General features: G+C 38.6%; 1 protein-coding gene across 4 annotated transcripts in view; it reads right to left on the reverse strand.

Annotated features, from left to right (window-relative positions):
- The window catches only part of SH3D19 (SH3 domain containing 19), an 81,699-nt gene that overhangs the window by 54,471 nt on the left and 10,500 nt on the right, over positions 1-16,728 (reverse strand). For 3 of the 4 annotated variants that reach the window (XM_050974115.1, XM_050974114.1, XM_018926728.3), the window contains exon 2: positions 9,303-9,342. In XM_050974115.1, the coding sequence (XP_050830072.1) occupies positions 9,303-9,342 (40 nt within the window). Of the gene's footprint in view, positions 1-9,302; positions 9,629-16,728 lie in introns of those variants that run through there. The other variant, XM_050974116.1, reaches the window with a different exon arrangement.

The following is a 16,728-nucleotide window of genomic DNA, read 5'->3' on the forward strand; positions in this document are numbered from 1 at the left end:
CAACCAGGCACTACCACTGTAACCCCTGAACCACTAAACCATTAAATTGTATCATCCAGCACCAGATCCAGATGTCTCTTGACCACCTCCAGTGATGGTGACTCCACTACCTCCCTGAACAACCTACTCCAATGCCTGACTACCATAACAGTGAATTTTTTTAAAATAATATCTAATCTCAATCTCCCCTGTCTCATCTTAGGGCCATTTCCTCTAGTTTTCTCACTTCTCCAACCTCCTTTCAGGTTCAGATACTGGATATTGGTGTGTCAGGGGATGGAGAAGCAGAAGTCCAATGACATGAAATAGAAGAATTATAATAGCAAAATCAAAGCTGTTTCTTTTTACTAAGCATTTATTCCAAGCAAAAGTATTGCCTAATAAAAACGTGATATCACTGAGATACTTCTTTTGCTTCAACCAGACTATTATGCTATAGATCAAAAGGGAGATTTAACACAGTAATTACTGCTTGTGGTTGGAACACCCTGATTAGATTTGGACCTCCTCTTTAATTAAAAGTCAACCTTTGCCTCAAGCCGCAGGAGACGACAATGTCCACCATAGTCAGATGACAAACCTCTTGTAACAACAATGCTCTCAAGAATAAGATGCAGCTATGCATACTTATAAAGACCATACTTCTATGAATGCTTTCCATGGACCTTCCTGGGCATGAGACCTGCTGGCGACCTGCCTTAGTCATAAGCCTTCAAGGGAACAGGCAACATGACATTTTGTATCACTGGATCTTAGTTCTCTTCCTGAAGCTGAAGCAGCTGGAACAGATGAAAAAGCAGCTCATCCTTGTCTACACTAGGGGCTAATACTAGCTCAGTTGAGCCTGTGATTTGTCACAGATGGCCAAAACTAGGACAAACGCAGTATGCAAACATGGCTAAAATTCAAATACCACTTTTGAACAGAGAAATTTTGTAGAAAAATCAGAAATGCAATCTCTCACAAATGATAGAATCAGAGTCAAAAGTACAGCTGTGCAAACTGCACATTATACTGTACATTATACTAAAATACATTTAAGAGGAAGAAATTATCAATGTGACAGGCCTCACTAGGAATACTTTACCCCCATGATGTAGTAAGAATGCAACTGTTACATGCTTTAAAAGAGTACTTGATCAATCATTTCAATGTTCAACCTGCCAAATCAGACGCTGGTACTTAAGGTAACTGATTCTCTATACTAGAATAAAGAACAAAGACACCAAAGAAATAACTTACAATGAAATTACAAAGTAGGTGAGTGGTACACCTACTTTGTTAAGAGAACAGAAAAAAAAAAAAAAGAGAGAAAGAAATAACAATCTCTTCTCTTTTGTGCACATCAGAGTAAGAGGCCACAGAACGAATACAATATAACTGCAAACTGAGCTCTCCCACTCAAATTCCAGAGGCAAAAGAAAATGTAGATACCGAGCCTAGACAGAAACCTACATAAATCCCAAGGGAAATAAACAAAAGCTCTAACGCTCTTAAAATATCAACATGAAATTTTTTCAGAGACAACCTCACGATTACTACTTCTGTGTTGTAAGTTTACAACCTGCTGAGTCTGCCTCCTCAGCCCTGACACATATCCTTTAGGCTTCTCTTAGCAGCTCCTCCTCCTTTTTCTGTTTTCTTTGACAGCATTATAAATACTTTTGGAAAGAATTCTCTCCCAGCCCTCCTTCACAGCTACCACAAACTTCATCTGCTGTTCATCATTGAAATGTCTTGGGGAGAAAAAAAAATTATAAAGAAGCAAAATTATAACCATGACTGAATAACTTGGCTTAAAAAATGTGCAATTGTCCTTCCTGAAACCATCTTTCTTAGAACTAGTGTCTATCATGGTTGCTTATGCCCCAGATAATTCTCCTAATGCACAAGGAGTGTGGCCATGTGTCTGGATGGTCCTCAGTACTTTCTATAAAAGACTATTCTGAAAGCTGATGGGATGGTGAAACTTGCTCATGTACATAAGATGCCCAAAGTAGCAATGAAATTCTTTCAGCGAACACAGAGGGTGAGCCTTTTTCTCTTTATTCTTTCAACAACCATCTCATTTGCAGTGTTATTTTCCATTATGAATTAGAATAAGCACTGGAGAGCAGCCCAGACAACGGAAAGAGTTGTTCAGGGCACCAGAGCAAACAGTCCTTCAGAATTCCCTTTGCAGAAACCAGGAACAGAGCACTCTTTTTATAAAAACAAATCCCTCTTCTCTGTTTAGGAGCAAGGGATCTAGGAGGCTGGCTAGGATACACCCTTCACAACAACTCTTTACTGCTATCTGCAAGATGAAGTGCCAAAAATCCCCAACACAACAGTGACAAATTGCCAACATTAAAACAAACACCCCCAGGAACAAGCTCTAGATAGTCTTGTGATCCCTAAGTGCCAAAAACTATGCTGAACCCATCTGCCATTTACTCCTCAGCTCTACCTGTGATTCTTTTTTCCCCTCACTTACAGACAAGTATAAACTGAACAGAGTAAAAATTAATATTGCAAATTAAAAATTAAGCATAATGATTTATTGTGGCAAGAAGCTACCAAAGAAACACTCTGCACAAAATTGCTCCAGCTTATTCTACTCCCAGAAGCAACAGCTCCAAGGTGAAAGCACGTGGTGATGAGAAACATGTGATAAAAGAAAGACAAATAAATAGATTCCAATCTCAAACTGCACCAGTTTAAATCTATATTTAACCTGTGGGATTGCACTGAGCGAGTGAGTAAGTCCAAAATTTATCTCTAAGACTGAAAATAAAGTCACAAGAGCCTACTTTTAAGACAACAAGAAAAGTCACAACTCAGAGCCTCTGTTTCCAGTTCTGCCATTGACTGATTGTGGAACTTGCAAGAAATCATTCTGCCCCCCTATGTTGAGCCTGCTCCATCTGTGGAGACACAGCTATTTTTTTTTCTCTGGAGACCAGCCTTGTGATCCAACTAACCACATGAGCACTGACAGCAGCCCAAAGGAGAGAATAAAACCTTTCCTTCTTGGAGCAACACAGGCTTAGCTCAGCTCAGGGCAATTGTGAAACTGCACCCCAAGGATTTGGAAAGGAGACTAGATACTTTTTAGAACTACCCCAACTTCTGACCTGCTGGGAGGGTACAAAAGCAGGACATTTCTATTTTCACAGCCTAAAAGCGTGCTTAGAGCAAGAGTAACCTGATACTCCCTAGCCTTAAAAATTGGAAGGCTAGGGAGTACCAGGCTAGCAAAAGCTAAATGTAATGAATAAGAATATCACAGCAAAACATCCCCCAACACAACCCTTCCCATTCAGATGGAACAAGGTTCAAAGTCTCAAACTTCAGATGTGTATTACAGTCTGTTACACTGGCTGGATGGGCAAAAGCCTGAAATTTTCCTGTGTAAAACAGAAGCATTGATAAGGCTGTCCACACATTGCTAGTAGACAACACAAGGGTTTTAAACAACAGTGTTGAAAAACTGTACTTCAGGATGTTTGTGTGAATGAATTCGGTCCTCCTGGATAATAAGTAGTCCTGTGTTTAGACTGTTTCTTTTGCTAGTGTTTCCCACAGCATTATCATTTGGAAATAAAGTTAGTAAATGACAGACAAGCAGACTCAGAGTGGGCTGAAAGTAAGTAGGCTCAATCTCTCATTCCTGGGAGATTTTCTAGTCTTGGCTATAAAAAACATTATGGGCTTGACCCAGCATCAGCATCTTCCCACTATGAGCACCATGCTTGATTACGTGATCTGCATGACCTTCCCACCATTCTGTGATTTCTCAGTACAAAAGCAGCAGAAGTCTCTCCACACTGCCCCTTTGACTAAGACAGAGCATTCACCAACAGTATAAAGTTTAACAAGACAACTGCCAGATTCTATACCTCAGACAGGGCAACCTTGAATGTACATACAGACTGGGGAACGAGAGGCTGGAGCAACACTGCAGAAAGGGAGCTGGGGGTCCTGGTCCATGGCACTGAATGTGAGTCACTGAGCCCTGGCAGCCAGGAGGGCCAGCCCTGCCCTGGGGGCAGCAGGCACAGCCAGGCAAGGGAGGGCATTGTCCTGCTCTGCTCTGCACTGGGACAGCCTCATCTCCAGTGCTGGGGGCAGGTCTGGGTGCCACAACATCAGAAAGACACTGAGCTCTTGGAGAGTGTCCAGAGGAGGGCAACAAGGATGGCAAAGGGCCTTGAGGAGAAGCTGTGTGAGGAGTGGCTGAGGTCACTTGGTCTGCTCAGCCTGGAGGAGAGAAAACTGAGGAGAGACCTCACTGCAGTCACAGCTTCCTGGTGAGGGAAAGAGGGGCAGGCACTGATCTCTTCTCTGTGGTGACAAGTGGCAGGACCTGAGGGAATGGCCTGAAGCTATGGTCAGGGAAGGTTTAGTTTTGATATAAAGAAAAGGTTTCTCACCCAGAGGGTGTTTGGGCACTGGAATAGGCTCCCTAGGGAATGGTCACAGCACCAAGCCTGACAGAGTTCAAGAATCATTTGGACAATGCTCTCAGGCCCATGGTGTGACTCTTGGGGATGCTTCTATCCAGGGCCAGGAGTTAAGATTTCAGTGACCCTTGTGGGTACTTTCCAACTCAGGATATTCTATGATCTGGTGAAACTATTAAACGACTGACTGTAATGGTTACAACATAGAAAAACCTGTTACTGTCTGTTTTCCCAAGACCTCAAAAGCATACTGATTTGCAAAACCACCTCATTTTAATTATAAAGAGGGGACAGTTCCACCACATTCTCAAGCCAGTGCCTTCCTTTAGGATTCCCTTCATGCTCTGTTAAACACTTAAGATCTTCATTAAAGGGTGTCTTTTCAGGTTTCACAGATGATCTGGGAAAACACATTATTAGGATATAGTCCGACTGTTACTGTAGTATTTCTTAAACACAGTTTCACAAAACCAACATTATGTCACAGAGGAACTAGAAATGCAGAGAGGCTTTCTCTAATAGAATTCTGCTACATAAAAAAACCCACCAAACAACTAAAACCAAAGTCAGATACAAAATACCATTCATAAAAATGATTGCTTGATTTACCAGAGCTTCACTAAAGGGATCAGTAGCCCCTTTGATCAGCCACTACAAGTGCTTGTTTATAAAGGAACAAAAGACTATTTTTGTCTATTTGTATTGTTGACTTGATGCATTTTAAATAAAAATAGCTCAATTTACTGCAATCACATGAAGGCAACCAGCTGTAAAAGAACTTGAACATATTACAGTCACCAGGCAGACTATATGCAGTAAAACCTAGGATCTGCTTCTAGGAAGGAACTAATTATTTTCATCCCCCTCCCCATTCTTCACAGTAGACACTGATATTTCTGACTTGACTTCAAGTGACTGATACCCTACTAAATCTCCCGATAAATTGCTGCAGTTGTTAGCTACCTTCATCCACTCATCTCCAAGGTCTAGGCAACTACAATGAATTATACCAAATTATAGGACTGTGTTTAAGGATTTTTTGATCCATAATCAAAAACCAAAAGAAGAAAAAAAAAACAAAAGAAGAAAAAAAAATCTAGTTCCTTCTACAAGCTTTACTCACATTCAGGGATTAACTGCAAATATGCAAATGTCTGAAATCTTCTATTCTATTACTATCATAAAATTTTCAGTTTGAAAACATTTAGAGGAATAAAGACCTACTTCTTTTGACCTAATTGACCTGTGTTACAGCAGTGCATGACCTGAAGCTATCAGACACAACAGTACAAGCATGACCTGACAGTAAAATCAAGAATTATAATTACAGACCACTGTTACCAGTAGATATATATTTTCATACTGTCTGAAATGTAGCAATTGAAGGGTGGCTTTTAGGTCATGAAACTAAATGTCTCTTGACAAAAATTTAACATAGCAATAGGTATTATCTGGATTCAGTGAACATTTGTTTTGATCTTACTAATGTGCTATATTTAACAAAAAATCAGTGCAGAGCAGTACAAGAAATAGATACACAGGCCCTGTTCTGCTATTCCTTGCTTTGTCTAAACTCTCCTGAGTGTCAGATGGTTGCTAATCACCAAAAGAGGCAGAAGATAATGTAATAATGCACATTTCGTAAAGGTTACCTGTTTTCCTCCCTTTAAATCATTATCTATCTTTGGTTCATCCACTCTCCAGGTTTCTACCCCGTACCATGTTAGATCCCTGTATCACTCTCAGAATGCTCCCTCTTTCTGTAGCATTTCTCCCACACTAAACATTTGACAGGCTAATAACCAAACCAGAATAATTGTCAAAGTTCATGATACTGCTGTAAAAATTCTTCTAAATGGCATTCCCCTATAATAAAGTACTATATTAATGACTATTTATATACTGTTTTACCTTGAACAGGTTTTTTAATGTCTTTCACTGCAAGTGAATTATGTCCAAAGGTATGTTTTAGAATTGATCCTGTCTCACTATATATAAACCCTTCATCCCTAATACTGCAAAGACTCAAGCACAAGCTTGAAATACGTCTAAAAATACATAGGCAGAGACATATATAAGAACAGGAGATTAGAAAGGGCAAGCTCTAGAACCTTGAAATCACGAGAAACATTGTTATGTGACCTTTTTGTTACGATGATCATGCTCCAGGCCACAACCCAACCTTACAATGCATGAGGAAGAATTGGTGGTGGATATCTGGGCATTTTCTTGGTCTCTTCTTATCCCAGTGTTCCCCACTTAGACTTAACAGACTTCTGGGGAAGATCTCATCAGACCTTTGTATGAAACAATAAACCACTTCTCTGAATCTCTCTTGGAAACATCTACAGCTGCTATTTAATCTTAGGTTATCTACCTTTCTTAAGGCTCACTGATTATTCCTTCGTCTTGTTAGCTGGTCTACCCATGTCCACATTCAATACTTCATAGTAATTCTAGTGCAGAAACTCTTGTTTCCAGACGCTGAGTTCAAGACCTGAAGTCTCACCTGCAGTGACATTTTTGTTCCACTTGAGACCATGAGAAGGATAGTATCTTGTGTGTTTAAGCTATGCATCCCTCAACACTCAGTTTAAGGAATAAGTAGCCAAAATGCCTCTGAACCATTGTATTTTCTTCTTCCCTTGTCATGAACTGCTCCCAGAGAGGACAGTGTCCAAAGAGCAGTAGCTCATCATAAAATGGAATAAAACTGTCCCCTGTAATATTCAAACAGCTTGGAAATGCTGCCAATGTCCCCAGTAACATTCAAACAGCTTGGAAATGCTGCCTGTGTTACAAGAGAAGAGTGCTTTGCACTTCAGTTTTAGCTGTGCATACTTCACAATTTAGTTTTCCCTCAGGTCTTCTGTCAAGGGGTTCTGGCCTTGAAGCAACTGCAGCTCTTTTCCAGGGCATGATATGGCCAGACTTGGGATAAGAATCTCACCCAGCAATTTGTCATCACAGAATAATGCTTCTAATTATAATGAGAGATGAACCACTGACTGTAGCAATATCAATTAGTAGAGTACATCATTTAAGTAAGGCAGGCTGCTCCTGTTCCAGTCTAGAAACAGCAGTGAGACAGGCACAAAACAACACTACCTTTTAAATGGTGGCTTGTCTTCCTCACAGCTCATGACACAATGGCCAGTGAGACTTAGAAGGGGGTAGAAGATAAATAGATATGGTCACAAAGCACATGCACTTCTGACAGGAATGAAAGATTACTGAAAGCTGCCTTTCTCTCAACATTATGAGCAATTTACATTATACTGTTAATTACTCTGTGCTTTCCACATGAGAATTTGGAGACTGTAGTCCAGGCAACTTGGGGCAGTGTTTTACTGCCAAGGCTGGTCCACATTTGACTTTCCAATTCCATGGAAAAAAAAAATCTGAAGTTTTACTTTGCTTTTGGTTCAAATTCAAAGTTGAAAAACACACTCCAGAGCAAAAAGATACTGGTGAGAACAACTAGGGAGAAGAAAGGGGAAGAGATTGAAACTAGTTCAACCTTAAACTAAACATTTTGATAAATTAGGATTTCCTTTTGATAATGATTTGGATTTGTTTGACATTATTGTAATATGACATGATCTAATGAAAGTTCTAACATTTGGACTGTAACCACAAAATTAAAAAAAAAAAAATAAAAGAAATAAAATTTAAAAAAAAAAAGTTTTTTAAGTATTAAAGAAAATCAGCACATGCAGTGATTGAGCTTTTAAGCAGATAAAAGCATTCAAAGACAAAGGCAATACCCCCCTGGAACTTAAACATGCTGCTGGAATCAGCTACAGTGCTGATGGGGGAGGGAAGGGAAAAACATCCTCTCCCATCACATCACACAATAGATACAACACATCAAGTGTGCTGTAAGAAAATGCTACACTGTTCTTCCAGCTATAAATCCTAGCCACTGTACTGTAAAACTGTACCAAAAAGGAAAAAATGTAGACTGTAAAAATCAAATGAAAAGGTCAGGTCATGTCAAAAGCCTAGATACCAGGGGAAGTTTTTACAAAGACTTTTCACAAAGGAATGGGAGAGCCAGTGTTTGCTGGCTTTTTTTTTCATTAAAATTCCACTATCTACCACATGACATGGACAAAATCCTATTCCCCAGTGGAGAACTGAAAGATAGTTTGAAAACAAGGCAATAGAGAACGAGATTATTTAAAAATCAGAGTATAAGAAGAACTACAAAATACTCAGAAGCTTAGAAGAACTACAGAATATTCAGAAGCTTAAGGGAAAATATGGCCTTGCAAATCAATAGCCTAGAAGTTCATGACAAGTCCTGATGGAAATTCTAAATAAACACAATATGCTGGTGTGTGTGTGCATGGGCTTTGTTTAAAACAGTTTTGTTTGTTTCTTGTGAAACCTTGGGTATGATAAGTTAATGGAATAAATAAAAAAGTGTTGCTATTTTTGACTGAACCAAGAATTATTTTCCTTGCTATAGAAGCAAACAGCTCAAAGTAGTAAAAGTCATGAGGGGCTTCTTGTTTTAAACCACAGTTTTACCACACAACCCTGTGCATGATATATCAACAAGCATTTGGGATTTCAGTGTGTGCAATTACAATGTAGCAAGTCCTATTTAATTTCTTGAAAAAAGAACTTTGCACATAAAGAATACAAAACAATTATTTTTTACACAAACTTATTTTGTTTAACACAAAACTTGTTTTATTTTACATTACTGTTACCAAAACAGAGAACTAGAAGAATGACATTTTTGTATTTCTGGCCAATTTCCTAGTTCACCCAATAAAAGGAAAAAAATTAGGGTAAAAAAAAAAAAGAACGAGAAGGGAAAAATAAATAGAGAAATACAGTTCTTACCCTGAAGAGCGGCAGTCTGGTTTATTTCTTTCTGAGCGATCTGTGAGAAAGGAGGCATAATATCAGCACAGAAGTTAGATGTTCTTTAGCAATACTAGTACAGAAGTCTTAAGAGAACTGTGAAACCATATGACTAGCAAAACCAAAAGCTGATTCTATTCTAAAGTTGTTTTCCCACACTGGACTAGACTGCCTAAGACCAAGTAAAATTACTGCAAGTTTAAAATTTGTTACAATTCTGCCACTCAAAACACAGTGTATTTAATGTTTTGTATTAATGCTTTGGAAGCTTCTCCTCCCTTTAGCTGAAATGAACAGTGCTTTAGTTCAGGATAAAAATAAGGGAGAGGGAAGAGGAAAAAAGAAAAACCACAGATTACTCAGCGCAAAAAAATCATTCCATGAATCATGGCTGGCAGAGTTCCCTGACAGGATGGGAGAAAAATCAGCAGTTGGTTGCAGCAACATCTGCAAATACACTGAATCCAGTGCAACCCCACCATTAACTCTTCAGCTTCTGGGGGTTCCAAACACTGAATTTTTCTGTGTTTTTATAAAGGATTTTCCTTATCCTGTAAGTATTTCAAGTAGCTTATTTGGACTAATGAGATTAACCCACAAAAATCTACACATAATGCTCCAGTATGCACCAAAAGTATAAAATATTTCTCTCAAGAGTTATGATTATTGTACAAGCATTATAAAATAACTGGAGTGCTATGATATTAGAATTATGTGTTATCATTTATATTTTAAGTCCAGAATATCTTTTACTGCATGACTTTTGAACCACTTGAAAAGCTGAGACTGTTGTCCACCTAAAATGCATATATTCTAAAATTGGGGGGGGGTGTTTAATCTTTTAAAGCAGAAAGACCCATTACACAAGCAGAAGTGAATTCCTACAGCTGCACATAATCTCCACAGACCATGGTGATTTTGCTTCTAATTTGATCTTTGTGTATTTTAAACAGAAAGCTATTTTTCATGTGTTAATAAACACTTTACTGAAAAGCTTGTCTATACAGAAGAGTCTTCCTAAAAAATTTTCATTCTCACAGATTGTATTTTCCATCTTAAAGCTCTGCATTTGAAATAAAATTTGCTCTGCTAACAGTACACATTTGTTTGTGCAGTTTTATTTCCTGTGTAAAAGAAATATTTTCCTCTCCAAGCTTTATGTGCTCATTTGATTAAGCTTTCATTAAAGTGGTAAAAAAATTGTCTCACACCAACAGCTTAAAAGTATGTAATGCTTTTTCCATCCATAGGTGCTCCTACTGAGCTGTCATAGCCACACAGCTATAATTTATTGTCTTCCTGACTCACAGCGATCTCCATTTCATCTCACTGTGTGCAACTCTGCTAGCAGAAGCAGCATAGTATAGCTCTGGAATAGCTCAAATCAGAGCTGCAGCAGCAGTTCTTTAAACACACACTGCCTTCCATCCTTACCAAGTAACCTCCTTACCTGGGAGCATTGAACAAAATGAGACCGGACTTCCTACTAAAATCTGCTTGCTATCTGTTGCTTGTTATCAGACTCTCCTGCTCTGTAAGCAGCCACAATCTAACAGTATTCAGACAAAGCCCCCCCGCACTGCTAAAACGATGGTTTGGATGAAAAGGAAGAAACCGAGTAGGAGCACATGTAAGCTCAGCATCTGGGAGCTCTCCCACACAGCCCATGGCCAGTCAGCAGATCCACCACAGCCCGCCCACACCGCTGCAACCTGCTCATTCAGGAAATCAATGCAATTCCCTTCTCCCTTTTATTTTCATTCCTGTTTCAGCATTTCAATACTATATTTGATTTTGCCCATTTTATTTTCTGATAAACTTAGTGAGAGCACACCATCCACATGCATAATGATCTTCTTAAAAAGAACAAATTGTAATCCTACAAGCAAAGAGCCAACATTCTAAAATAGAACTAAAACCTCCACCTCATTAAGTTTCCTGCGACCTTAACCTTTTAAATTTGTTTTAGTTTCAAGCATAATGAGAGACTCAAAGAGCTCAATCTTCCAATTATGTGCTTAGGTGATGAAGTCACCGTACCGGGAGGTGTTTAAGGAAAGACTGGACATGGCACCTGGTGCCATGGTCTGAATGACAAGGTGGTGTGGTCAAAGGTTGGACTCAATCTCAGAAGTCTTTTCCAACCTAATTGATTGTGTGATTCTGCAAATTTTGCAATTCTAAATGCTGTTTTGGCATTAGGTACAAGTTTCAATTCAAATAATGACACACTTCTACCGTTACTAGAATATGAAAGCCTAGAAAAACCAGGCAATTTTTTTTAATACACACACATCTTATCTCTCCATTCTGTAGGCAAATCCTTGACTTGAAAAAAGCTGAGTCTCAAAAGTGCATGCCCACAACTGATTCTCTTTTCTGTATACGTTACCTCAACAGCAGAAGGATGTCTTTGAAATCTTTTCTAACAGAAATAAGCAAGAAGACTGTATAGTTACAAAGATCTGAAAATGAAATCCTGCACTACAGATTTTCCTCTATATCAAAGATATAAATTGCTATAAACATTACAGGACATTATGTCCTTCTAGCAGAAAATGTATATTCTAAACTCTGGAAGCCAAAACTGTGTGTCAGATCAGAGCAAACACTGAATGCTGCTGGACTAGCACTTAACAATGAACAAACAAGCCTGTCTGCACTCTGGCATAGAAAATGCACAGGAAAAAATGCCACTTCTAGTGACAGATACTACCTTCCAGTCACAAGACACCAGTACTGTCCTCCCTATCTTTCAGTTGCTAAAAGCAATAAAATTCTTTACTGTGTATACAGCTGTAGTAAAATATGCTAGGAATTTACAAGCAGATAGTACTCACAAGCTACAGAACCGGACTGTACGATCCTAAGTTTATTTCAGTTAATGAAGTTCTTTCTGCCTCGCCTCCAATTCATAATTTACATAGCCAGAGATCTGCAGTCTCTCAATCCATACAAACTGACCATGCTCCAACCTCCTGCAGACCATACTAGAAATTTTCTCCATTTCATACTCACATCTACTATTTATAAAAACCTTTGTTGCCCTGATAAAATTACAGCCATACAAGAGAAATATATTAGACTTGTTCAGTAGCAGGATATAGTGCAAGAAACCAAGCATCTAGCAGGGGCAACAGACGAGGTGGAAGAAGTCAGAGACTCCTGGCTGAAGCTGGAAAGACTGTTATCCAATTCTAAGCACAGCAGAAGAATCAAGGAAAACATTAAGGCACAAAAATCTGCTCTTCATACCACAATAGTTTGGCAAATCTAGCATTTCTTTACAAAATCATGCTCTGTGTATTTCAGCAGCAGCATGAACACCTTTTGCCTTTTTTCAGCATGCAAAGGCTGAGTGGCAGACAGAAATGCCATGTTCCAGTTGCTTTCAGAAAAAAAGGTGATTCGCTTACACTCCAAGTTTAGGAAAATTAGCTTCTTTTGTTGTTTGTTTTTAATACAACAGAAAAGTTTTTCTTCTCAAGGAAAATACAAATATAATCATCAGGAGAAAAATAACTGGGTCAACATCATTTCAGTTGCTCCACAAACCCGAAACAGCATAAGTTTTTGCCAAAAAGACCACCAATGCAGAAAATAGTATCATTTAAGGCAATCGCTCTTTTTTCTGGAAGACAAGCAAAGAAAAGGAAAAAGGCAACTCACACTCAGTAGAGCCATTATTTTCCTCTGTTTATTTTGCAAACTTCTTCAAAGCATCTTGTTGCTAAGAGTGACTTCAACTGAAAAGTTTGCTCTCATTAGAAAAAAATTCAAGTATAAACATAAAATGTTGAAAAATGAGTGGAAAGTTAACACACATTCTGCTGCATCAAACTGCAAAGCTACTGGGGAACCTTCAATGCAGTTATCTCCTGAGGCTGGTAACTTCCCACTTTTAACCCCATTCCACAGCTTGATCTCTTAAAAGCTGAAGGGAGGAAAGGGGGGCACATACCATTCCCATTTCTGGGAAATACTGTATCCTTGAGTTTAACTATGCCTGTTGAATTTGACTAGTCAGCAAAAGAGGCGGGGCACTAACACTCTCCAGGAAGACACACAGAGTAACCAGCAGTCTCCATCCCAGCAGTTTTTAGCCCCCGATGGCCCAGCAGTGGTTTCACAAGGAAAGCAAGCATGATGTGCTACTGTAACAATGACAAACCTCCAGATAAACCAAGCAATGGAAACCATGGGCTTTTAAGCAGTGCTGGCAACACCAAAATATATAGAGAAGCGAGGTTTTCAGGATAAGAAAATTATTGGAAGAGGCTGTACAACTTCCATCTGATGATACATCTGAATGCTTCAATCCCCAATGAGCTTTTTAGGCCACCAGGCCTTAACAAAGCCAGATGTTAAGACCAATACAGCAGCTTTACAAAGCATCGTGCTGAAACATGATGCTACTATTTCCATCATATACATCTACACCCAGGCGATGATAGCTAAATGGTGCACCAGTCTCTGCAGGACAACTGAATCAAAACCCCCAAATTTTCATTTCTAATTGCCAGTTAGATGGGGCCCTCACTCAAATAAATTGCACATTTTTTGGGAAAAAGATCTGCATTTGTGGGTGATTTTCAAAGCTAGTTGTTTAATTTGCACTGGAACAAGCAGTAACTGCCACTGATACTGCCATCTTTTTGCCTCTGTTTGTTAAAGCATATTGTGGCTCAAAGCCGCTCTCCCTTCCTTTCAGCACTTCCCTCAGGTATGGAACCAGAACAATGCAAATTGATTCCACTGTGTAAAATCCACTATAAATTTTGGTCAATTTTGTTAGGAACAGTCATACAGCAAAACCCATAAAACTGAACATTTGTTTAGTATTTTAATATTTTAACAGCAGAGTCCCTTATCAGTTGTTTAAAAGGCAGAAGGCTCAAGCAGAGATTAATGAGAGACTTGGAAGAAACTTCTAAAATTTACTTTATGTATAGCTTTCCCTTTACCACAAAAGGCTACAAAATCAGGACATGCTCGGAGTTTTTAATTGTAAAGGCAGACAGTTTTTATACTTTAAATTCTACAGTATGCTGTTGACTTCCAGAGCAGTACACTGCCAGGAAGAAAACAATATTATAACATCCCCCACAATGAAATTATAGTAGTCTGTCAGTTTTAGTGCTAAACAGTAACTGAGTCTGTAAGCACAAAGCATTCCTGCAGTTTTTTATACTTGGAGTAATGCTTTTTTCCCCCCACTCTTAAACACAACTGATAGATGGCTGGGGATGGACCCCAACACACAGCTGAGAATACAATGAACCTCTGCAGTCAGGGGTTCAGAGTATTTAATTTTGAACCCTACTGACCACCACAAAGCATGTAATTATCCCAAGACTTTAAATTATAGTGTCTTTACCTTGCTAAAAAGGTTAAAAATAAATTATAATCATCTTTAAAGTCTTTAGTGCACTTTTAAGTGCACAACATATAAGTGAAAAAGATTTTACTGGACAGCAGAGGCCATATTTGCCAATGCTACATTTGCTGTTGATTAGTTTCTGTGACTTTGAAGTTCCACCCCTCATTCTTGCTCCTACATTCTCCTGCACTGCAAACAGCAAAAGTGTGCATGCATCAGTGTGAGCATATGTGCCAGCAAAAGAGGGGGCTGATGCAGAAAACAAAAGAGAAAGGAAACAGACTGTGTAAGCTATCACCATTTCTCTAAAAGGTTTGTGCTGTAAGAACCTAGACTAAACTCAGCACTGGGAACGGGGCTTGTTCTTAAGCCATAAACGATAAACAAAGTATAGAAGTATTTAAATACACCCACTACATTCATATGTTACCACACTTCTGCCTTCTACCACAGTTGTTTAAAAAGGAAAATTAGGACACAGCTGCTTCTAAAGCTCTTTTTTTCAAAAAATTAGCAACTCCTGGAAGTACAAATCCCCACATCTTCATAAAAAACATCCCAGGTGATCAGTGCAATGTAATTCTTAGATTATGTACTTCAAGTATAACTAGACACAGGTATCAGTGTGGGAGTTACTCTAGATGAGCCCTACTACTTTTTTTTTTTATACTTTCATAAGGAAAGTATTAATGGACTCAACATGTTGTTGAACAGAAGACTTATAACCACAAAATACGTTTCTCTCGAGGCATTTCCAAAATGTTAAATCTACATTTCTGAAAAATAATTCTCTGATGTTGTTAGCATTGCCATTAAAAGGAATTTATCTTTAATCTTTTTATAAGAGCACCGTACCACCTTTTTCTTCCTGAATCAGAGATTTAGCATGCCTGCAGAGATTCTGCATATTCCTCAGCTAGACCACAGAGCTCACTCGGTCCTACCTATGTCTGCCTGTCAAAGGGTGCTGGTACACATACAAAAAATGCAATAGTTAGATGCATGAATAAACTTGTCCTCTGGACACTGTATTAACAGACTATCTTATAAGCATTAATACACAATATGCAAGATCCAAATTTATTCCATTGTTTTCCTCCTCAGGCATCTGCCCTACTTGAGAACTAGAACATCCAGCACCAAAAGTGCCTCCAGCTTTGAACACCTCTGCATAGGTACATCCACCTGTCACAACACACTGCTGAGGTGGCAAACCTCAACAACAAAAGTCCCCAGTGCAATCATACAGATTAAGCACTTAGAAGCTAAGTCATACTGAATGTGAGCAAGACATGGATTCACAATAAAGTGCTGAATAGCAATTCACAAGATATTTCCCCTTCTGTATATCAGGAAACTAATTTGGCTTTAAAACAAACAAGAAATTTTCTTTCTTGACTAATTCATCCTGTGAAGCCACTGACAGAAAAAAGGCAACATTGCTTCCAATTTAGATATGAGACATGATAGTGAGTGCAAGTAAGTGCATAGGTCTGCACTGTGGGAGGAATCTGGAGACTAGGGAGATGAAATGACACAGAGAGAAAGAAAATCATGTATGAAAAGAAAGGACTATAATACACTCAACCACAAAAAAAAGCAATATCTCTAAAAATAGAAGAAATATACCAGGCAAATGAAAGTATTTATTTCACTTCAGATACCACTGAAATACTCAGTAGCTTGTTCCTGGAGTATTTTATGGTCTTTGTCACTATTTATGATTAAAGAATCCCCAATCTGTTTACCCAGTTCACCTAATGAGAACAGTCTTAAATATCACTGATTTTTTTACAAGTACTAATTTTCTAGGGAAGTCCATTCAACATAAGCCTATTAACAATATATTTTCCCTCCAGTGACATTGGTAATTCTGCCTAACACAGAAATAAAAAAAAAATCTAGGAAAATGAATGTAACAATTGCTTCTCATGCGCATGGGATTCTTCTGAAGTACCATAAAATGGATTATTCCAAAAAGGATTCTTGCACTTTATCATCAAATAAAGACTACAAGACCTAGAT

Source organism: Serinus canaria, chromosome 4, assembly GCF_022539315.1.
Source record: "Serinus canaria isolate serCan28SL12 chromosome 4, serCan2020, whole genome shotgun sequence".
NCBI lineage: Eukaryota > Metazoa > Chordata > Aves > Passeriformes > Fringillidae > Serinus > Serinus canaria.